This window comes from Anticarsia gemmatalis, chromosome 24 (assembly GCF_050436995.1).
Source record: "Anticarsia gemmatalis isolate Benzon Research Colony breed Stoneville strain chromosome 24, ilAntGemm2 primary, whole genome shotgun sequence".
NCBI classification, from domain to species: Eukaryota; Metazoa; Arthropoda; class Insecta; order Lepidoptera; family Erebidae; genus Anticarsia; species Anticarsia gemmatalis.
The window spans coordinates 496,166-521,762 of NC_134768.1; the positions used below are offsets into that span (position 1 = coordinate 496,166).

General features: G+C 34.9%; 1 protein-coding gene across 2 annotated transcripts; it reads left to right on the forward strand.

Moving 5' to 3' along the window:
• The first annotated feature begins 17 nt into the window (after nt 1-17).
• Nucleotides 18-25,479, forward strand: lqfR (clathrin interactor lqfR). 2 transcript variants are annotated; one of them, XM_076130650.1, is made up of 11 exons: nt 18-194; nt 6,160-6,361; nt 8,036-8,164; nt 9,939-10,047; nt 10,412-10,495; nt 11,146-11,236; nt 11,632-11,786; nt 12,200-12,383; nt 12,835-13,202; nt 13,787-13,919; nt 18,110-25,479. In XM_076130650.1, the coding sequence occupies exons 1-11, from the start codon at nt 145-147 to the stop codon at nt 18,462-18,464; spliced, it is 1,860 nt and encodes a 619-aa protein (XP_075986765.1). In that variant the 5' UTR covers nt 18-144; the 3' UTR covers nt 18,465-25,479. The 2 variants fall into 2 exon arrangements, with proteins under 2 accessions (XP_075986765.1, XP_075986764.1); XM_076130649.1 differs by lacking the exon at nt 18,110-25,479 and adding an exon at nt 14,493-17,985 and having other exon boundaries at nt 13,787-13,927.
• The last annotated feature ends 118 nt before the right edge of the window (nt 25,480-25,597 follow it).

The window sequence follows — 25,597 nt, forward strand, 5'->3', positions numbered from 1 at the left end:
GCAACATTAGTCATTCCACTCGCCATTTTGCAAGAATGTCAGCCAAATCATCAGAGCGAGTTTTTAGTTAATTTTTATGTTATCGCATATTAAATTACAGTGATTTTGTGTTTTGAGGACTATTTGTATCGTTAAACAACCAAAATGGACCGTTTTATAAGCATGTGGAAGGTGCGGGAGTTGGCGGACAAAGTGTAAGTGTAAAATACGTTTATGTTCACTTTTATGTAAATTACAACAATCTGGTGTACTAATATGGTTATTTACCGAGTTTTTTGTGAACCTTGGATGTAAATTTGCATACATTTCGATGTGGTTATGATTTTGGAGGACTCTAATTTCCTGTTTGCGAAACTATGCAATGATAAGTATGGGTGTCTGAAAGCGTAGTAATAGGAGTTGTTAAATACTCTCGTTATCAGTGGATATAGTAATTAATGCAGTAGATTAGCTTCAGGTTTCACGCTAACCTGAATTTCGGCGGCAAAACTAAACAACAAAATTGAATTTACATGAATTTTAATGACCTATGATCGTCATTACAATATTTTGTACAATCATTGTTGCTCAGTTATCTCACGGGCATTTTCTCGAGTATTTACATAATAAAACGATGATAGTGTCGGTGAATTGGTGGGAATTAGCTCCAATTATGAGTTGCAACAAGCTAAACTTGTTATGTAGTGTAGACTTGCACATTGTAAATGACACTGTGTAATCTACCTATTGATAATAGATAAACTGACTATTTCACAATATAATAACACATATATATTATCCCTAATCCTAACCACAAATATTGACTGATATTATTTTTAAATGTAATGGTTACTTTTGTGTATTGTTCTATTATGTGTATTCAAGTTTTTTTTTTTTCAAAAGTTGCCAGTTTCTTATTAGGATCTACGATATCAATCTACCAAACTTCATGTTGGTATACTGGTACAATACTTTACCTGTGCATGTATAAAATATAGTTTTTTTTTGTATTTATAATTTGCATAGGACCTAGCACAGACATTTCTTTTACATAAAGGCCTTGTAAGATTTACTGTAAAATTTGTACTAATAACAGAATAAACATTATTTTTAATTTTTATGGTAGGTTTATATGGCGAGGTAAAGCTTTGCTAAATATAGATATCTTCAAAATATTTATGTTCAATACTGTAATATCTAACTATCTCTTTTTATAAGACTATGAAACATTAAACACATGGCAACCTCATTGGTTGATATAATTGGTACGTCAATTACTTGTTTTACACACATGCAATATGTTTTATGCAGTTATAATTATACTTAATAGCTGGCTATAATAGTAAAAACATTTTCTTTTAAGATTAGAATTTTCAATCTTGTAGACAGATTTCACGCAAGTCTAATTTGAAAGAGGTTTCCATACATATTAGTACCTAAACTGTTAGACAAACAAAATTTTTACTTCTTTTTCTCTAATTTATGGCTGTATCTAGCAAGGGCCCAGACTTGGGCCCTATGCAAATCTGAATGTTAGTTCAGTTACTTTTCAAAGTACACCATTGCATATACCATACACAAAGCAATTAGGTGAAAAGTTATGGAGTTTTTTTGCTAAAATTTGTTTAGCATTATTCCAATTAAAATCTATATGAAATAGTGGTGCAAACGGTGTGGTCACCTAAACCACTGCACCATGGAGGTCAATTTCACTCTCAATTCAGAGACTTTCACTCTATTAAACAAGTTGTCAATTTTTCTTGAGTGTAATTGATATTCAATTAGTTTCAACACTTATTAGTTTTGCATTATAATCACTTAGTAACCTCATGTCCTCAATTAACAGGTAAAATTATAATATATTTTACCTCCTAATTGAACTGCTTGATGCATTAATAAATCACGTAATAAGCCACCATTAGACAGATTCAGGATAAATTAGCAATTGTTTATCCTTAATTAGTACATGTTATCAATGTGCCTGTATTTTGAGCAATTAACTGACATAAATTGGAGCTAAAGTTGTTTTTAATGTGAATTGAAATGTTGTTATAGGTATAGTACCGTTATTAGGCTAATAAGAGTATTATAGAATTTGAAAAAGTTAAATAGATTGATTTATTTCCCTTAGCTAGTAGATATTATTGATACAATTATTGTAGAGACGCCATACTGTGCATACTATAATAATTATAAAAAAAAATGGCTATAGCTATGGTTTCCCAGAGCTGAACTGCTGAAAGACAAGACAGTGTTTGTAGTGTTATGTATAAGAGTTCTTTATATTATATTATTTCAGGCCAGCTTTTATTGTTTCTCATAGGCACTTTATCCAGAGGAAAGTAATAGCATAACTATCATATAAATTTAACCCATTAAAGTCCCACTACTGGGCATGGGTCTCCTCCTGGGAGGGAGGGGTTAGACCTTGAGTCCACCACACTGGCAAATTGGAGATTGGGGACTTATATAGCCCAAAAAAGCAAATGTAGGCAGAGTCATAAGTAAAAGCAAAAGAAACAAATATAACTGTTTCCCAACAATATATCTACAGCATGATAGTAAGTTATCAAACTGTGTTAATTAAATGCCTGTGGTCACAATAATGTTTTGTACATCAAGATAAGATATACATTAGTGTTATCAAGATTGTAGTTCTAAGTAAAGCTTGCATTTCCTAGTATAAACATGCTGTATTATAAAATATGAAGATACATATTTATATCTATATTACCTTATATAAAGCAAATAAGTATGAAGCAAAGTCACTTTCTGCGTCTGTCCCTATGTATGTATACTTAGGTCTTTAAAACTACGCAACGGATTTTGATGCGGTTTTTTTATAGATATAAGGTGAATTAAGAGAAGGCTATATGTTAACTGTTTAAACGGGGCGGTTAATTAGCAAATATAGTAATTAGCAAAATTACTATATTTGCTAATTAACCTGCTAGCTATAGTATGTACCACGGCTTCGCCGAAATTCTAGTTAATGTTTGGTTTTTAAGGTTGAATACCGATAATGTTTCTTAAAGTTTCTGTTTGGTTTGTATTCTGCTCATCTCATCACCCGTAGACCCACATTAATATTTTTAATTGTAACATATCTGACCTTGAAAATCAGTATCGAGAATTGAACCTGCATACTTATTTTCGCCGCACAAAGGTCACATCACATTTCCTCCTCACTGACAATGACCTAAAACGCATCAATTTTGTAAACATCTGTTTATATACTACATGTAACTTTCAACCTTATAACTACTGTATAAGACTTGTATTACATTATCAGACGGTTTATCTTTCAGTTAGACTTCATGAATCAACTCTCGCATCCTGTTTTCTCGATGTTGTTTCAGCTGTACTGTGTTTTCACGTGACTTTGCTCGGTACAAGCTAAAAATAAAATCTCTACAAACTAAGTATTGGTTGAATATTCAAATGTTACTTCAATTTAAAAATGCTCAAGTCTTTTAACTGCTTGCTATTGGTTTGAGAAACATATTTGATTGTTAGAATATTTCCTGAAGAAACAAAATCATAAGAAAAACTTATTATTTAAATTAATAACTATGAATCAACAAATCTATAACATTGAGTGAGGCAACAAAAAAACAATTACTTATTGATAACTAGGTTTATCTGTCACAAATCTTGAAATGGCAACAGAAATACATCACCTGTGTAAATCTATTACGGTTTATGACATAAAGCCTACGAACAGACAGCGAAGTCTCCGTAATAGGGAACTCTTTGGATACGAAACCCAGTTAAAATGAAGTTAAAATTGAAGAAAATGTCCAAAAAATATCCTTTACTCTTTTCGACCTATTATTATGTAGTGACCATAGTCAATTTCTAAAAAGCTGTAACACAACAAGCTATTCTAGTAACAAGCCTATCTCAGAAGCCACAAACATCCATCTATTTCTGGACAGACCGCTCCAAAAATCGTTTTAACACAGATCGATGCGGTCGCGGTCTAGGCAGCTCGTAACAACTTTGATACTAGATTTAACAAACCACTGACCACGAGAAAGGAGAACTTGTGAAGTCGTTTTATTGTGAAACGTTTAGGGTTTTGACACTAGTGGGTTAATGACCCTGCCCTTATTCAAGGCCGTACATGAGGTTAGGTAGTTGAAACTGAAATTCTTTAGCTGATAAATCAGTTGTCGGTTATTTTATATTTTTTATTTTTTCATTATTAAAGTACCTACATACATACATATTTAATGGTATGCATTTGTCTCTTCTAAAGTTTTGAGTCTGCGTAATTTCGGAGAAATAAATATATAATCGCTATTTTCAGGCTCAATTAGATAATTTGCAAGATCGGTCGACATTTTAATAAAACAATAATGCCATATTTACATTGGGTTAAAAATCTTCATGAGAGCCGAGTCGCGGGTACAATAATATATGTATAGCATCATAATAAAATATTGTCTTTATCAATTAATATATCACTAACAAAAATATGCGTATGTGTGAGATCAGCAAGTATCAAGTTATGCAACTCACACAGTGAAAGGTTAACCCAAGGTTGGACTCAATGCAATCTTGTACGAATGCTTTACTTGACGATGCCGAACAAACATTCTTGATCGTTTTTGGCTATTGCGAAAGTTGCTTCGATTACCAATTGCAACAAGTTAATGGTCAAACCATAATTTAAAATAAGTCCCAGTTTTAAAATGTCTCAATAAGCAGTGGTTAGCTTATCTGACTTTTCATATATTTTCTGTCAGTTTGTCTAGCAGTTAGGATATCTGGCCCTTATCCAAAGGCCGAGAAACTGGCCCTAAATCTCTAGTAACAAGCAAATTAATAGAGAGTAAAGTCGCATATCTGTGAGTTATTTTTAAACAGTTCCTGAATGTATGCATATTCCCTAATCCTCACTTGGCCAGTGTGGTAGACTTAAGGTCTAACCCCTTCCTCATTCTGGGAGGAGACCCTTGCCCAGCAGTGGAAATAGTTAAATTTACTTATAGAGTTATCTTTACTTATAGAGTTAACTTTACTTATAAAGTTAAATTTACTTATTACATAGTTGTTATGCAGCTAATTGTGTAATTTATACTTCGTGTCGGTATTTTCTAGCTATATAAAGGTTATCTCGTGTCAGTTAGGTCACACGCTAGTGCTTCTATCTAAGAACTAAGGTATTAAGGTTGTTGACCCCACACATCTATCATAGTGCAGTATATAACGTGTAACTTAAACTATGGTTTATATACGTTAATATTTTTTGGGTGTATTTCTGTGTTTTTTTACGGTGTAATTAATGAATAAAACCTTTAAATAAAACTATATTCCGGCTGCGACTTTGTCTCCGCGAAAACATTTCCCAGGATAAAAATCCTACGTATCCTACGTTAATACAGATTATGTACTATCTGTGTACCAAATTTCATCAAAATCTGTTTAGTAGTTTTGGTGAGATTGAGTAACCAACATCAAAACTTTGGACTGGGAGATAACATCCCTATAAGGAGAGACTCTTTTAACCTCATAAGCTTGTGGTACATATTTCATAATGTACCTTCCTCTTATGTATTAAATAACGAGTACTAAACATTCCCGTGTTAGTATATAGGTGCCGTCTTGTTGTTCACAACTTTTACTGCCATATTAGAACGTTGCCGGGCCCTTGATAATATGTCACACTACTTTCACAATCGCTGCAGAATGATAAACGAGTGTCGTATAGATAAGTTATTTTCTTTTTATTGGAGTATAGAAAAAGTACTGGAAAGTGTGGTTTAATAGTAAAACGTCGTAACGAAAAAATGCTTGCCTCAGAGTTCTTGAAGGAATGCAATGTCAATAAATTGAAATAAACTAACGCAGTAACCAAAAATTTTACCCTCTCTTGTTTCAAAACGTGATTTTTGGCCTCCAGTGGGAGAATGACTTAAATTCATCTTGTCACTTGAATAACTAACATTAAGAATATCCTTACTTATATTATAAATACGAAAATATGTCTGTTACGCTTTCACGACTAAACAATCACACCGATTTAGATCAGAGTTCGAGGAGAGATAGCTGAAACCTTGGGTCCAACCAAACATAGATCTTCTTTCACATGATATACCCAAAATTATTAAAGTTTTTATTCTGCCAGTGTAATTAAAAGTTAATTTGTAATAAGATTATATTTGATTGTTGCAGCACAAACGTAGTAATGAACTACACAGAAGTAGAAGGCAAGGTGCGGGAAGCGACATCGGACGAGGCGTGGGGCCCCACCGGCCAGCAGATGCAGGAGCTGGCCCTCGCCACCTTCACCTACGAACACTTCCCCGAAGTCATGTCCATGCTGTGGAGACGCATGCTGCATGATAACAGGTCGCATTGGCGGAGGACATACAAGGTAGGCATTTAGTTCCTCTCCTCATAGCCTGATCAAGGTCCAGTTGCAATCGGACGCGGAGTATCCAATTGGAGGTACCGCGTCCTGGCCACTTTATGGTGACTGTTGAAGGAACACCGTCAGGTTTTTATACGGTATGCCCAAATTTAAAAGCTGGAACGTCTAGCTGGTGGGAGAGCCCGCAGAACCCGTTTCCTCCCTGAAGCGGGACATGCAGTAATGTATTTTCCTGGCGGAAAAAAAAGCCTGATCCAGGAGATCATGGGGGCACGTAAAAAGCACCTAACTTATCACTTTTGATACTCATCTAGACTGTCGCGCAGTGGTCGCGGGTTCTCAAATCCCCGGTCGTTAAGAATTTGCAGTATTTGTCTGGAGTTAAGTATTAATAATTTTTCGTTTAGAGTAATACCATCTCTGCAACAACGTTTTCAAAAAGTTCCTTGTCGTACGTGACTGCTTATCCCCTAATAAACTTCAAAACTACTGACCGATTTTTCGAGTGGTTTTTCGCCAGTACACAGTCCACAAGATTTTAAGCAAAAAGTATTTCTTTCTTTTAAATAAATTTTAAATTTCTCTGGAATAATTTGAACATAGTGTCTAGTATTGAAATAAAACAGCATGCATTGTCACGATATACTCATTAGCCACTTGGACGTTATCCAACACTGGCTTGAACGGGAGTACTGTTGTGTTCTCACCAAGATTTACTGCCTTGTACAGCTACGTTTTAAATTGTAGCTTATTTTGGTAGAATAAAATGTTTTGTTTGTTAAGGAAACGCAGTAATTATTTTTTTCGTTATGTTCATTGTTTTATACTTCTTTCCCAATTATTCGGTTTTCGACGGCATGACAAACGTAAAATCACTCTGTTTTCCCCCCAAAGAGGTACGCAATTATTTGTGGATCGCACAAATAATTGTCGCGTGTGGGAATCGAACCCACGACCTCCCGACGCAGTGATTGCAGCGCGGTGACCTAAACCACTGCGCCACGGAGGTAGTCAAGATCCTTACAATAAATGTCTTTGGACTAGTCACACACGGTCATTTGATTCCAAATTAAGCAGAGCTTTTACTATAGTAACCAAATACCTGATATATAGAAGATATATACCTGATATATGTATTTAGAAGTATATAAGTATGTTACTTATATACTTCTAAATACATACCAGGCTCGGAACAAATACTCGTGTAAATCTGCCCTTTTTTGCCATAAATAAATACATATCTAGGTGTATTCCTCCGTCGCCTCAGACAAAGTCGGATTCAAAACCTAGTCTGTCATATGAGCGGCTGCGTAGTTACTCGTATTGTTTATGGTCCAATATGGCCAGTAACTCACTTAGGCGGCGGTTTGGCAACGTCGCTGATCAGTATGAATTGTTTGGACTTATAGCTGGCGACGTCGCCATGGCGTCTTAGCGAGGTAGTACCTAATATTGTAGTAGATTCATACATAATATCACGCCTGTTATATCCGAAAGTGTACACAGACCGTTATATCCGAAAGTTTACAACTTATTGTAATTAACGAAAAACATTTAAAAGCTAACTATATACAAAAGAAAAGTAAATAAAAAATAGATATTAGATCATGATCACTGCCGACCGGGTCACAGAGACAGTTATTAGCAGTAGTTATAATAAATATGTGTTTGTGACAGTGTCTCCTGCTGCTGAGCTACTTGGTGCGCAACGGGTCGGAGCGCGTGGTGACGTCGGCCAGGGAGCACATCTACGACCTGCGCTCGCTCGAGAACTACACCTACGTCGATGACGTTGGCAAAGATCAGGTAATAACACTACTGTTTTAATGATGCTGTGATGCATAATTGTCAGGTATTAAAGTTGCTTTTGGACCCCTCCTTCTTTTGGTGATAAGTATTGATGTTTTATGCCCGGTTTCTGAGGCACATTTAGCAGTAGTTTATCTATTCAAACTGTCATGTCTGTATGAGCTTAAACGCTTTTGAATAGATGAATTACCGCTAAATGTACTGTCGTTAATGCTGCTATTAGACTGTCTTACTAATAAACATTGTGTATTTTTTCCTCACACGCCTACTGAAAGCTAACAAAATTTCATGACGGTTTAATCTACTAAACAGAACTTAAACGATGTCAAGTGTTTTATCATGGTTAAGCAAAAATATTATAGATCACACAAGCAGCAAAAAATTTAGTTTCTGTATCCATCATTTTATGTAGACATTAGAAGATTACTTTCCATTCGAATGACACATAAACATTACAACTAATTGCACGTTATGCATTTTTCAAAATATCCATTAATATTTTTATCATAGACCAGTTGTCTACAAGTATAGCTCAGAATAAAGACGTAAATCTCAGTAATTAAGTTATTCCACACACACAAGCGACTTAAAACGATCTATAAGTGACAGCTCACGTTTTCACACGATAATAGACATACAAACATACATATTTACATACAATATACAAACACAATACACATAATTTTGCTATATTTATCACAAGTCGTTTACGCCCGTAGTTGAAAACTGTTGTGTTGGCAAAGTGATCATATTTTTTGTGTTTTATTTCGTTTGAAGACTTCTGGATAAGTCTCGGTTAGCTTACCAGGAACCTGGAATTTTCACTGTGTTTTTATATGTTTCATAATCTTTATAGTCATTCAGAACCCAATTCCATCCACTGCTCAGTATAAGCCTCTAAGCCAAATACATTTTGTTGTACACAAGTTTGCCGTCACTTTATCTATTAAATAACTTATCCAGCAGTTATCTATTAGGCATGAAACTAGCTCGTGGTGTCTAAATAGCAGTTGAGTTTGTATTGAAGTGAAAAATAAAAAAAAACATGGATTATTCTTACGTATGGATGTCGTTTATGAAGAAAAAGAAGGTTTGTGTAAAATAAATTTATTTAAATGTTTGCAGTACTTACTACAGTCTAAAGTTTTGTTTGATAGACTATTCTGATTGTCAATTGAACTGATTGGTGGGTAATTGATTGTTGAGCTGTTCGGAAACTAGATTCAAAGTCGGCCTTCGTTGCCAGTTCAGATTACAGTCATGTCAGATGCTTTCAGGCGGTTTGAATAATCTAACTCTAAGTTGGGCCACTTAATATACTAAGAAGCTACTAAGATCTTCGTCTATTAGGCTTGCTACAAACCTATTAGGTTCGGCAATATTTATCTAACAACAAAACAGACTCAACACACTTGTTCAGCTTGTGCCGCTCGGGTTCATCTATACCAGGGGTTCCCAACCTTTTCTTAGTCCGGGACCACTTTATATTATTCTTGTTAGCAGGGACGACTATGTAAGTATATTAAAAATAAAGTGTGATAATCATCCTGAAAATATTAAATTTTACAATCATTCGGGGACCATTTTTTGACATCCACGGACCACCGGTTGGGAACCACTGATCTATACATATTCAGTTTTGCCGCACGGCTAAGCCGATTAATGCCGAATCGAATATGTAGTAACAAATCTTACCCTTAGAGCCTTTTAGGGACCTGTCCCTCCATAGGCCCTTTGGGTCCGCTGCTTATTTATTGTTTGTATGTTACAGGGTGTGAACGTGCGACACAAAGTGCGCGAGCTGATAGACTTTATACAGGATGATGAGAAACTGCGCGAGGAGAGGAAAAAGGCTAAGAAGAATAAGGACAAATATATCGGTATGTGTTAGTATTTAAATTTTACTTAACACATTTACATTGTAAAATAGTTTCAGCAGGTGTTTTTCTCTTTTCAATTTGGAACTTTTTGTTTATAAATTAATACTCATGTAATTTTCTCAAAATTGAATTCTTTTTAGTAGCTCAGGCAGATGAAATCGAAGAGACTATTAAGCTATTTCAGTCAATAATAAATGTTTTAAATTATCTGTGATAACAGTATTAAACTGCCTTGTCGGTGTCTCGAGACTTATTGAAAAGTAATATTTAGTAGATGTTTCTCATCTCACGTTAATTTTTATTTATCTTTAAATTGTGTATCAATATTCAAATATATAAAAATATGTTGTATGTGTGTGTGCAGGCATGTCGTCGGACGCCGTGGTGATGGGTGTGCGCAGCAGCGCGGGCGGCTGGGGCGAGTACAGCGACCGCGGACAGAACTGGGGTAACTAACTAGCACTTTAGAACACTACAATTTATTATACTCCTTTGCATTTCGACATGAATCCCTTACCCCCAGTATCTGAGGTACATTTAGCGGTAGTTTATCTATTTAATAACGTTTAATCTCATATAAAAAACGCTATTGAATAGATAAACTACGGGTTAATGTAGACAGAAACTAGGCATTACACAAGTATTTAAATTTTTATGTCATAGAAAGATGTTATGAATTTGAACCGTCGTACATTATTATTATGAGTTCAGCAGTTTCATAATAATAATGAAATCCTAAACAATTCAATTTGATACTTTTAGATTGTCTCTCCATCTCACTAAGAACTTATTAACGTGACAAGCGCTGAATCCATCGAGCTTTATCATGTGTACGGCCTTAATAAAATATTATTTTGTTGTTGCAACCACACGTGAATCTTACTACACACACACATATATTCGGTTCGGCATTAGTCTAGCCGGACGGAAAAACCGAATATGTGCAGATAAATGTTCGAGAAAAATGCCCCTCGATATCGCCGATTCGGTTTTATTGATTGATAAGAATATAATACCTGTAAGCCTTATTAAACTTGTGTTCGCTTGTCATGTGAAGGGGTTCAAAGAGATCTGATTGTTATTGCTGTAATGTTTCAGACGAGCCTAAAGAACGTAATGATGAAGAGGAATACGACAGAGATGACTCCGACGGTGATTATTCACAGAGCCGAGAGAGAAGACCGCAGAAGTAAGTTATTTTATGTACAGTAAACTGGCTTCTACCCACGTCTTTGTTCGCGTGAATATATTTCCCAGAGTATTAATTCTACGTGTTATGTTGCCCAAGTTATAAATTGTCTCTCTATTATATTTTGATGCAAGTGCTCGAGGGTTCGTATCCAAAGTAATACACCAATGACTTTTCCGAGTTATGTGTGTATTAGAAATATTTATCACTTGTTCCAATGATGAAAGAAAACATCTTGCTTGAAAGTTCTATAGAACAGTTCTTGAAGGTATGCAAAGTTCCCAACCCGCTCTTGGTCAGCGTGGTGGACTATAAACCTAACCCCTCCCTACTTCCTGAAGTAGACCTTTGCCCAGCAGTGGGACATAAGTTAAATGTAATATATATAATTGCAGAGAGAACGTGTACCGCGACTCGGAGGTGGTGTCGGAGTCCCCGCCCCGCGCTCGCTCGCTGGAGCGCGGCGGCCTGGGGCCCAGGCCCTTCAGCATCAACCTCAAGAGTCCCGCCAAGCAGAAGCCCAGCACGCCCGTCAAGAAGATAGACCTGGGTAACTCACAAAACAATCACTACTATGTTTCATTCCTCTACCAACGGCTTTGTGATTGAGTTTGGATTTGCCTATTGTTTAAGTTAGTTATTCCGCCTTGAGGATTTTAATAAAATATAGTTACCTCCTAAGATATTTATGGCAGACATGTTTACGGTTGTTTGAGTTAATAAAATAAAATTATATTGTTAGACCTTATATACTTATATTTCTTGATTACATGATTATTGATTATTTGTAAATTGTTATAAAAAATTCAAAACTATAAGTATGTACTTATGTAGTTGTACTACAATAAAGTTAAATTCAAATTGTTTGTACCTGACGTTTCGGCGTAGCCACTAACAGTGATCATAGGCTGCCAAAGTAAACTTCACAGTGCTTTACTAATAATATCCTTCTTGAAATTCCAGGAGCAGCAGCAACATACGGCAAGTCGTCCACCAGCGTGACTCCCCCCCTGAGCTCGGCCCCCCCACCAGCTCAGTCAGCACAGTCGCAACAGTCGCAGGAGCTATTAGACGACCTGTTCAAGACCTGCGCTCCCGCCACTCCCGCACACTCCAGCTCCAACGTGCTCGATGATTTTGACCCTAGGTACATACTACTACAATCGTTCATTTAAACACAAAAAATAAGGTTTTAAATTCGTTGGATGAAAAAAAATATTAATACTTAATTGTTCTGTTACTTGATGTACTGCTTTTACTGCTCTTAATGTGGGAATGCGTATTTAAATCTCATTTGACTATTTTCTAAAAAGAATATTTACTTTACTAAAATTACAACAAGTTTTTAAGTTAAATACAAGTGTTCTAAAAATGAAATATTTTTTACTACTTATAAATTACGTTTACCAGGAGCTTGCTTCCTAATGAAAACTAACTAAAATGACTTACATAAATAATACTTACACTATCAAATTTACTTGACCTTGGCTGTAACAGAATAAAAGTGATCAAAAATATTATAAACAAGGAAATTAAAATACTCCATATAAAATCGAATATTTTAAACACATACTAACATACTTTGATCAATTTTTCAGGGCCGAAGAACCGAAACCACCACGTAAAGTGTCGAACGAATTCGGCGACTTTACAAACGCATTCGCCGATAACAACAACGAAGGGTTCGCTGACTTCACCAGCGCCTTCAACGACAACACCAACACCAACAACACCAACTTGATCAACAACACCAACTTGATCAACAACACCAACTTGATCAACAACAGTAATTTGATCAACAACAGTAACTTGATCAACAACAGTAATTTGATCAATAATAGCAGTTTGATCAACAATAGTAATTTGATCAGTAGCAGTAATTTGATCAGTAATAATAACGCGTTGGCTGATAATGGACTTAGTAGTATTATGACCAGCAGTGCTAGCAGTCTGACTGGTGGGACTGGTAAGTGCTATGCATTTTGCTATAAAAAAATAATTTTGTTCATATAAACAGTAGTCAGTCTTTTTCCCATAAGGGTAGGCAGATACCAAAGAAAGCCACTTATTAGGATCCTTACAAAGTTCCTTGCCTAATTCGGTTACGATTAACACTTGACTTTTTTTGATTGATTGGTATACGTCCTTTAAGGGCACCTCCCCTCGACGTTTTCATTTACACAATAAATTGAATAGTGTTTAATATAATCTTAAATTTACATGAATTTAAGACATGTGACGTGAGTAAAAATGTTATGTGAAATGAGACGCTCTGTATATCACTTAGAAATAATGTCCTCATCCTAAATGGTTTACCTTCTGACTGCGTATCTACGGGTAAATCGGGCGAATGCGGGCAAATCGTCTGGTGGTAATATTTTTCATCGATAATCTAAACCACGGTACCTGAAATAGTGGTAGACATTCTATCTGCTAGGTAAAGTGTCAAAATTCCGATTTGCTACGTAATTTTTATTTACGAGTGGTGAAATCGGACCTGAAAGACCCAGAGACCAAAGACCCATCTTACACTACTATTATAATTTCCAGCGGCCGCCCCGGCATCGAACCTGGACCTGCTCAGCGACCTGGCCCCTCCGGCCATGTCGTCGATGTCGTTCAGCCACGTGGACACCCTGAGCAGCCAGCTGTCCAGCACCACGCTACAACCTACCATGGACTCCTTCACAGGTTCGTACACCATATGAGATAGTTTCACCAACATCCCTTAATTAGGGGACAAATAACTTTAGGTAGTTTTGTTTCCTTTACCTTTTTTAACGCTGTTGTATTAAAACATCCCTTTTCCAATAAAAGTCACTTTTTCTGTCTAAAGTTTATATTGTCAAATGCAAGTTTGAGTTATGGGTCCTTTAGGGGATTGTTTTATTTGTCATTTTTGTTAGGGGTTACTTTGATGATTGTTACTTTAGTGCCTTAAGGTAACCCATAACACTACGATTATTTAGGGGATGTTGGTGAAATAGATTGATTTAATTTTAATTTATTATATGCTATAATTTTATATCTGTATTATAAGTATCTTTTATACTTATATAATACAGAGTAAATAAAATTGTTACACGTTTTTCATATTATTATTGCGATATTAAAAATAAATCATTTAATTTAATTTATTCCGGTTTAAAAAGTACTTAACAATATTCGGTGTCGCGAGTGAAATCAAGTGTATTGCATGCGGAACATAATTGTATCAAAACAGTTTTGGGCACTTTCAGGCATTTTTTATTTTCAGGCGTTCAGACTCCAGGCCTGGCCATCATGAAACACACCATGCAAGTGATACACGGTACAAGGACCATTAAAACAGAATATGACCTCAATAGGGTCAAAAGTGCCCTCGAAAATGCCCTTACAGTGCTCCCAGGACCCGTCACAGTGCAAAAGCTAAGTAGAATTGATGAAAATGTACTAAAAACTGACCTTCTAGATGTATATACAGAGCTACTGACTCTTATAGTAAGAATATTACTACCACAGTGGCCTATATGTAAGGAAGAAATAATCAAATTGTTTACACTAGAAGAAAGTTTTCAAGTCAGTCATGAGACTTTGACGATTCTGTGCGGTTTTATCAAAAGTGAGACACAAATTGTCACTTTAAAAGCACTGTCAGAAATTCTACTGAAATACGTGAAAAGCGACGCGATTTTCACCGCTATAGTAGACTGCAGCCATCCTTGCTCTCAAGAAGATAATGAAAAATACAAACATGAAAATGACTGGGAGAACTACGTCCAATTGTTGGCAACACTGCCCGAAAGGGTTGCCAATAGACTCAAAACTGATACCCCAAAAGGATTTTCCCATGAAAATTATTCTTACTATATAATTTTCCATATTATCAGAGTGATAGATTTCATGGCAGCTAGCAGTTATAACCAAGGCACTCAATTTGATGTCAAATATCTTTCTCATTTATTATCAAAGATTATAACTAATTACTATATGAGTGGGAATTCCCCGGCTATAACTAATTTTGTTGATGCTATAATAGCTTGGACAGAGTTCAATGAACCAAGTAAATATGTCAAAAGGAAACTTATACAGACACTACTGAAACATTTATCACGACAAGCCATAGAGTTCTTGTCTATTATTCTTCTAAAACGATGTCCCATAAACTATAAAAGTCATGAACAAATTATACTGAATGTGATCGGTGATAATTATGATAGTAATAACGATTGGCAAGAGATTCTCAGTTATAAAATACCTTTGTACATCAAACCGAAAGATTACAAAGACACTACTATACCGGAAAATTTGATTTACTACGTTTCAACTACGAAAAAATCTGTTGAGAATTTGAACGAAGTTATAACTAGATTGTGTACGATATGGGCCGATGTTAAACTATGTAATACGGCTAATTTATCTGAACATATGTATATATCTCAGTTGCTTATACTAGCGGTGAAATATCGCGTGGCCATAGCAGTTAGTACTAAGGTCGAATGGAAGACGGCTGACTTGAAAAATGTATTATTCCGAGGCATGGGTAAACACTTAGATGTTTTGTCTCAAGAATTCAGATGCATTGGAATGGCTACTATAGAGATTCTTCTAAAAATTCTGTCTAAAATTGAAAATGCTGACAAAAAATCTGAACTCAAATTTGAGTATGATAAAATGGGTGATACATGTAAAGACATACATAAAGTTTTGAAAGACATTTCGCACAAATGTCTTATAGATAAAAAGCGTAAGAAACTGCCGGAAAATTATGCTCCTAAAACGATCAATTTAAAAAGGGTATTAGACCATATCGCTCACAGGTTTTCGGAAGATGAAAATTCACATGTGCATAACACTATAGTGACTTGTGCTGTAAAGAGTTCGGAACAAACTAAAGAGATTGTCAAAGCGATAATATCTGTGAAGTTAGATGCACTAGATGGTAAACAAGAGGACCTAGATTCCGACGATGACTTAGTACCATACGACATGAGTAATGACATGCCGGTGAATGCTAAAAAACAGCCAAAATACTTACGAGATCTGATCGAATTGATCATTGAAGCGAAAGATGTGGATATCTTTGAAGCAAGCCTTGAAGTAGCTGAAGAATTAGTCAACAAACAATTAAGGAACGAAGATCCCAAACTAATAATAGAATTATTGGACATTTTCGTACATTTAGATGAAAAATATCACGTGGATAATTTCGATAGTATTAAGTTCAATACTTGTGTGGCGATCGTGTGTGTGCAACCGAAAATTTCAGCTGAACATTTGTGTAAAGAAATCCACACGGATATTGGCAGATATTCCATTGCTACAAAGATCTTTATGCTTGATGTTTTATCCGAAGCGGTGAACAGAATAGCCGATGTAAGGTCTACAAATGAAGGAATAAAACCGAAGAATGAAATTATATGTGAGGAACAGACAGACATTCCAGCCGAGGAGATTATTCGCCGTCGTTTGATCAACAAAACGAGATATTTCCATTCTATAAGACAGCATCCTTTTGCTAAAGCGAAAAAGAACTTATTTGCAGCAGTCTCAGACTTCTTTTTTTACCCATTATTGGGTGGTTTTGGTCAGAAACAGCTAACGTTAAGTCATCATAATTTGAAACAAGATGTTGATAATATTTTACTGTTGAAATATTTGTCAGTGATCGGGAATGTTGTATTAGCGTCTAAGAACTGTCCGAAATGTTCGGCGTACTGTTGGGAAGTGATAAGAATCGTGTTATATATGAGATATTCTCCTGATCCGAAGATACAGTCTTGCGTCATGTCTTTGCTCGCTTCTATAGTAATTGCTCTACCGGGTAGTATATTGAAAACTGAGTTTTTCGATGTCATGATGGAGTTGAGGTGTTGGCTGGTAGATTGCTTGTCTAATGTTGATCTCACTATGAGGCTAGGCGGTCCTCGGTCCGAAGCTGGTATATTTGCAGGACAAGTGCTCAGTTTAGTTGAGAAAGCGCTGGCCGATTCTGATTAAATGTAGTTTAATGTTGTATTTAAAGTGTTTACTTCTAACATAAATATGCTGATTACTGAAATATTGCTGACAATCAAATACCAAAACAATAATGAAATTTTAATATTACCAAAATCTTAAAAAACTCTAAAAGAAAATTATTCATTTATCTGCCTATCTGCTTTCTGGTTTAGGCTGTAGAGTATTCAACAGATGACCACGAGGTCTCGGGTTCAATACTCCGGATCAGGCAAAGAATAATGAGACTATTTTCAATAGTAGCTCGGAATTTGGTAACCCACCCGTTCCATGGCAAAAGGCTCAGTTATTACGTGGGCCTAACAAATAAATGTTTCATACAATCCTACCTACACCTTTGGGAATAACAGTTGTGATGTTACAAGTAAATACTTTATTAAATAGGTAGGAAGGTAGAAGCCCTTATAGCAGAGATTTCCAATAAATGTTTTATTCTAAGTATAAACATATGATGTATGTGTAGAGTAGAGAAATGTAGCGATTCCTGTAGTCTATTACTTGTATATACCCACCGTTAATAAACTGTCTCCTAAATATAATAGAGTTTTAATTTAACCTTATTTATTATCCTTATATGTGTAGTAAATATAATTATGTCTACCGGGTTCGACTCCCAGACAATGTAATGCGGCCATGAGTTCTTTACATACACTATGGTGTCACTGAGAGCGGTGGTCTTGGGTTACCTTCCCACATGAAGCAATTATTTGTGTGAACCACAAATAGAAGTATACTTTGTGTCCAATGTTTATATGTTTGTAAGTCTTCGCGAAATCAGATTTATTGTATCTCTATCAAATATTGTTTTTATTAAGAAAAAGAAATCAACATTTTTTTTATTCCTATCTTCAAAAATGACTTCTATTTGAAAATAACCTTCACAGGTATCCAACCAACCCCAGTGGGTCTAATGCAGCCCATCGCGCCGGCCCAACAACAGCAACCAACAACAGCTGCCAACACTAAACCAACAACAAAGTTAGGAGCCACTTGGGCCGACACTAAAGGCGCTATCAACATCGACGTAGACAATCTACTCGCTCCTAGGTCACCTAAAGCAGGCCCTGCACCCACTATCAATCAGCTAAAATCCACCCCTAACAGCCCAGCCCACGCACCCACAATGAACCCCCAATTAGGGGGTTTTATGATGCAAAACCCCCTAATGAACAATAACTTCCCTGCGGCACAGAATAGACCAGCGTTTGCCAATAATTCGTTCTTGCAATGATACAGGATACTGGCAGATGTATGCCAGAATGGTTGAATTAGTGTTAAATTAGAGCAATGGTGTTTTTTTCTTGTTTTTCGTAGAATAAGGGCCCGTAATTGCCGATTTGAGATCAGTCTCAGTTTGATATCTTTCTCTAATTGAGTTGAAGCAGATAGAGATCATTCTAAAGTAAAAAAACAACATCGAAGCGCTTATAGCTAGTTGTGCTCACCGGTCGGTAAACGATCTGTGTTTTAGCAAACCTTGGCGCGGTTATTCCATAGATGGGTGACCGTATAGTGGTATTTGAACTGAGCGTCTCCGTGCTTCGGAGGGCACGTAAAAAGTCGCTAAGCCATGTAAAAGGCTTTCGGGCGGCTTAAACAACTTTGACACTAGGTTGGCCACTAACTATACGATAAGAAGAGAGTGATCTCAATTCTAAGTGCGGGCTCTAAATTATTTTTGTGTAAACGTTCGTGCCTTTTAATTACTTACCGAAAACCTATATTTGAGATTATATTTATGTTCAACGCATGTTAATAAGCTTCGATTAAAAATATATTTAATTTCTTAGAAAATGAAGACAATAATATTAGTTATTTTGTCTTAAAAGTACCATTGCTCTATTTAAAAAATATTATATAAATGGTGGGTTTCGAATTAGGGTCTAAAAAATAAACATTTTTGTACGAATTTGATATTAGATATTATCTGACCCACAGCGATTGTACATAGGTACATATCATAAAATATCAAAGTGATATTATTGGTGTTAGGTTCGATGTTCGGATCTTAAACGTAGGATTTGAAAATACTTAGTTTTTCTTTAAACTATTACGACTTGGGAATATTGTTGACTGACTAAATATCAAATAATCTAGTACATTTTATTTCTGCGCGCTGGGTCGTAGGTTCGATCCCAATACGCCGCAAATATTTCTTCAGTTATAACTCTTTTACTGAAATCGAATCTATCAGCCAGCCAAATACTATCAAAATGTGTTAAGCCGTTTTAACTAACACATTTTTAATATTAGCATGGAAACTTACGTATACCAAATCTACTCAGCATTGAAATAAAGAGAACTTCCTTTTTGAAGTTGGATAATTTAAAAAAGTCAGTAATATTTCTAAAGTTGTGAATAGTAAATATTTTAGATTCAGTTTAAACGATTGTATAGTATAAATAAATAATTATGTATGTTTATTATTATCATTGCAATGAACGAGATATAAAGCTGATTCATTTTATTTAAAGCTGGTTTTAAGCGCTTATAAATCGTGCGGAATTTAAGCGTTTAAGCGAAAGAAATTCTAACCCTTCACTGACCAACTACGGGTCTCCTCTCGCAATGAGAGTAAAGTAAGACCTTAAACTGCACGTTTGGCGCAGTGGTTTAAGCGATCACCACGCCGCAACAACCGTAGCGTGTGGTGGGTTCGAATCCCACCCGGGACAAATCTTTGTGTGATGAGCACAAGTATCTGTTCTTAGTTTCGTTGTCAATTTATCGATCCAATAATATTTAAAGAATATAGTCTTCGGTTCTAAAAAGCGATAGTGACCAAAAAAGCTTTTTAAGCTAACTACGCTTACCACCGCGATCCATAAGCGTTTTAAACCAGCGTTTAAGCGCCTAATTTTCTTCGCCTTTATTTACAATTCGATATTATAATGCTCATTTTACATTCCTTCCAAATTTTATTATTGTATTTTAGTCTACACAGAAGTCGCCAACTCGCTGACATTTGTCGCCGACTCGCCGACATATGTCGCCGACTTAATGTTAGCAGCTTTATTCCTAAGGCAGTTTACAAATTGTCGTGAGGATTATTTTTCGATATTAATATTCAGCAACACATGTCGGCCATACCGCAAAATATTGTCAGTTTTATTTTTAATGTAGTCGTCGACGTGATTCTTCCGGAATAAAGCGCCGCCGACTATAAGTCGCCGACAAATGTTATCGGGTTGGTGAAAAATGCCGGCGGTTCAGCGACAAATGTCGGCGGGTTGGCGACAAATGTCGGCGGGTTGGCGACAAATGTCGGCGGGTTGGCGACAAATGTCGGCGGGTTGGCGACAAATGTCGGCGGGTTGGCGACAAATGTCGGCGGGTTGGCGACAAATGTCGGCGGGTTGGCGACAAATGTAGACATCTTATAGCTTCATTCCTTTGACAACTGCCGTTTAAATCACATGTTTGTAAACGCTCAGATTATTGTCTAAGTGTAGCTCACTGGTCGTGTAGATAGACGAACTTTTAACATTAAAACGTCTTAATTAATAAATAGAAAATGATTTTTAAAACACATTTTTTCGTAAAAAAAATATTTCCTTATGAAATAAACAGCTATGTCCGATTTCTATTTCCAGACAAGTATAAAGGGTGTTTTGCGAATTCTTACTTAAAATTCTACTATAATAAAATTCGGTGTTCCTTTCGAATGGCGTTCGATTCAAGCCCTATTACATGAAACTAGAAAATTGTTACGGTAATCGTGTCTTTGTTTCTTATATACCACTCATTACAGAAATAAATTTAAAAAAATATATTTCTAAATGATTTTGTAACGAAAAAATGTGTTTTAAGAATACAATTCATTTACACTACATGAAGCAAAATAATCATAGAATTGAGTAAAACGGTCGAGTTCAATCATTTATCCGTATACGATATTGAATAAAATATCGATCGCTGAGTTAAGCGTAAACTGGGAACTGGAAACATTTCAATAAATAGCCTTTCTTCTATGTAGGAGTTGGCCTCCAGTCTCACCGGATGCAAAAACTGAAAATTCAATATCTATACTAATATTATAAAGCTGAAGAGTTTGTTTGTTTGTTTGTTTGAACGCGCTAATCTCGAGAACTACTACTGGTCCGATTCGAAAAATTATTTCAGTGTTAGATAGCCCATTTATCGAGGAAGGCTATAGGCTATATATCATTACGCTACGACCAATAGGAGCAGAGTACCAGTGAAAAATGTTACAAAAACGGGGAAAATTATGAAATTATGATAATAATATAATATTTAGCCGACGTGGCTCCATTGTTAAATTTTAACAAAATAAGTTACGCAGTTAAATACGAAAGCATGACAGACAAATTGTCACATTTATATGAAACAAGCTTTTCTGATTTTTGTTTCTTTTCGATGAATTACCTCATCTAATTTTCTCAGATATGTTTTGCGAAATACATAGTACATTTCTTTTTTAACTGTTTACTATTTTGTTTTTCATTGTTCCTAGTTTACGTTAACTTTATATGACGGCACTAGATTGATAATAAATATAATTTATTCTGTTGTTGCATAACCATTTCTAAAATTATACGAAGTTACTATGAACTTGCGACAACGGCCATTGTTATTTGTGTTCATAAATGAAATACATAGATTTAGCCGTTATTTTTTTCATAAAAAGTGGTTTTTGTTTAATATCGATCTAGTGTAGTCAAAAAATAATGATTTTTCAAACATTTAGGTAACCAAATTGACGATTTTAATGACATATTATGTCTTATAGTACTTTTATTACAATATCATATAATAACTTAGAAGATCATTAATTTCCAAACTGTTTGCAAGATGAGAAGCGAAACTTATGGAACTTGAAACAAAGTACTTTTTGAAAATGTTAACTTTTATATCAAATCAATGTGGAGCTTCTCACCTCAAATTTAAGGTTATGGTGAACGGACAACCATGCTTGTGGTTCGATTCTTGTACAGAGCAAAATCCTGGCTATATAAGTTTGAGTTTGATGTTAAAACATTTTTGTCTTCATATTTTATTAAATAACGAAAGTTTTAAATTTGTTCCGATAGATGGCGTTAGGCGACGTGGCAATGTTTTTGCTAAATTTCATGTATTGATATGGTATTGTAATAAAAGTATATTATTAGGAAACGAGATCAAAAGTAGATACGGTAAAGTTGTTGATACCCAATGTTGATAGAATATTTTTTATACCCGCTTCGATTAGCCAGGCGTAGTCGTGTCAAAAACTTAGTATTACGCGTGTTTCGCTCTAAGTGTTAATATTATATATTGTATTAGATATAATATTATATGTATGTTTGTATGTACGTTCGATGTTATATACTAGCCGTTGTTTAACTTTGTAGATTTTGACATATCAAAAATGCTTATATTTTTGAGTCTGGTAAAGTGGTTTTGTGGGTTATAATGTAAAAGCCACGTACCTAGTTAAAATACTAACTAAATAGATCGTTAGTTTCTTTAAAATTACCTGATTAACAAGAATACATGCTTACTTGAAATGGAATTGAAATGTTAATAATTGATAATTATTTTAAACCTTAATACTTATCAAATAGAACGTGTCTTTAAATATCGACGTATATTTCAAAACAATTACCATTCCATACAGAAACGCATTTGTTTCTTAAAAATAAACGATAGACTAGTATAAAACAGCGAACAAATACGGTAAAGAAAGTTCGTGGTACGGAATGAATTTGTATACTATTGTATGTATATCACTATAGTAAGGTCTTTGACACTAGGCAAATAGTAAAACAAACTTTTAGTAAAATTACTTTACTACATAGTCTCTTAAAGTAGCCCGTAGGCTATGAGCACAAGGGTCTCCGTAATGAGGGAGGGGTTAGGCCTTGAGTCCACCACGCTGGCCAAATGCGGGTTGGGGTCTTTGCATACCTTCAAGAACTGTTCTAAAGAACTTTCAGGTATGCAAAGTTGCATCATGATTCCTTCACCATTGGAACAAGTGATAATTATTTCATATGCATTATCTATGGTCAAGTTCAGTCGCCTTGATATGGGACTAACATTGTTGATGGCGAAACGTGGGCGTATTTCATACACCTCTGCTTACATCTTTGAGTGCAAACCGTGATGGTATATAGTAAAAAAATTTGTTTGTTTATTGTCTCGTGTCATTGACCTTATTCTAGTATACTGTATGTATATTTCTGGATCATTATTGTACTTAAAATGTTTTCAAATCTGTCCCTTGTACTGAGATGTTTACGTTTTTGCATTTAATTCATTCCGATGTTTCTTTCTCGCGTTGTGACAGGCAGCTCTTTTTATTTGAAGCTGTTTAAAATAGTTTGTATTGTTAGATAAATATGCGTTTTTTGGGTTTGAGATTATACATTTATATTTGTTTTTAACATTATTTATTATGTTTAGATAAAAGTTGTGATAGAAGGAAATTATTTTATTGTTTGTATGAGATTATGAAAGTATAAAATTTTATTTTGTCCAGTAAATAAATATGTACTACTATAAAAAGAGATTTTGCGATACTATTTTCAAAAATTATGATTTTATTTAATACTTAATTAAATCACGCCTTTGCCTCATATGGAAAGGCATAGAGCTGACACATTTTTTTTTAAATCTTAACTTATCATCACAATAAAAATACAAACTATTTTAAACAGTGTTATAAATTATAATTTATTTTAATGTACATAAGTGAGTCGTTAGCTACAGAGTGTCCGGATGAATCAATTGTTTGGGACCAAAGTATCGAAATTATGATTTGAACCCGGAGCTTATCGGAGTACGGACAATGTACTAACTGACTGTACATTGGTTTGATTTAGTCTTTATACATCGCACCCTCAGTAATATAAAGGCACAATCCAAAATTATGGTAAACTGAGATTTGAAATCTTACAAGAAGCAGTAAGAGCGGGCGACGGGCGGAGGGAGTGTGAGAGAGACACAACTATAGTTGCCGAGTCATTATTGTTCTTTTTCTCTCTCTGTCAGCGCTAACCGGTAGATAATTTGACTTTGTGCCCTTAGCATTTCAAATCTCAGTTTACCATAATTTTGGATTGTGCCTTTATATTACTGAGGGTGCGACATATCTTTTGAGATTACAAAAAAATGATAAATTAATTTTAATGTCCCACTGCTGGACTAGGGTCTTCTCCCGGAATGAGGAGCCTAGAGTCCACCACGCTGGCCAAGTGTGGGTTGAAAAACAGGTGCATTTATTTAAAGATGGATGGTTTCAATATTAATTTATTTATATTATAATCCGTAAAATTTACGAAAATGTAACTTATGAATTTCATACATCGATTTTTAAATCAAATCTAGATCAATTTTTAAATTTTAGTAAATTGACTAAAATAATTTCATTTTGACAAAGAGACTAAATCAAACCGAATATTTATTGAATTTAGTGTGCTTCTGTAATTTTGGTGCATAGATTAATTTTGAAATTATTAGTTTGATGTATCTTTGTAATTTGTATTATAATAGCGTCGCGTGGAGGCATCGCAGTTTGGTGAACATTGTAACTTTCGAAATCAAGAATATATTGATCTCTTGATAAATTATGTTTATAATGATGTTTGTGTATAGAAAATAGTAATTTGATCAACTGTATGATTAATTGATCATTTTGATCTTGACTAAACACAAGATATTCTAAAGATCATGTAAAGTTTACATAGATTTTTTGTTCTACCAGTTGTTAAATTGTTATTTTCTTGATACAAATGTCGTTATTTAATATGAAAAAGTATTAAATTGTCGTATATCTTCGTTATAATAGTGATGTATCTCTGTAACGACGCGTGTACATATAATTATTATTATAATCTGTTAATTTTCGTAGTTCTTCCATACAAATGGAGTTTTATGAAGCAATAACTATCATTTAAAAAATCATATGTTCGTAGTTATCTATAGAAAACGAATTTTATTAGTTAATTAACGAGTTATTGTATTTACGTGTTGAGTGTCATTATTACAGATTATTCGCACAATTATTATTGATTAAAATATTTTATTTTTTTGGTGTAATTATGAAAATATTTTTATTTTAATATCGACCCCCACCTGGGTGTTGTGGGCGCCGTATATATTGTAATAATATAAGTAAGTCGGATACAGTAATATTTTGTTTGACAATGTAGTATGTTCGGCTGACGGCGCCTGCGCAGTAACTGGTAGAACGTGAAAGAATTGTCTATGTTGATGAGATGTATTGAATAAAACTTAATTATTAATGATGTCGTTTCATTTATTATGTATTGTTACAACCCTTCTTTTAATACAACTAAAATATTCCCTTTCGGCAGCGACCGGCTTAATGGAATCTAGCCAGCCGTGTAGAAGTTTCTCCCT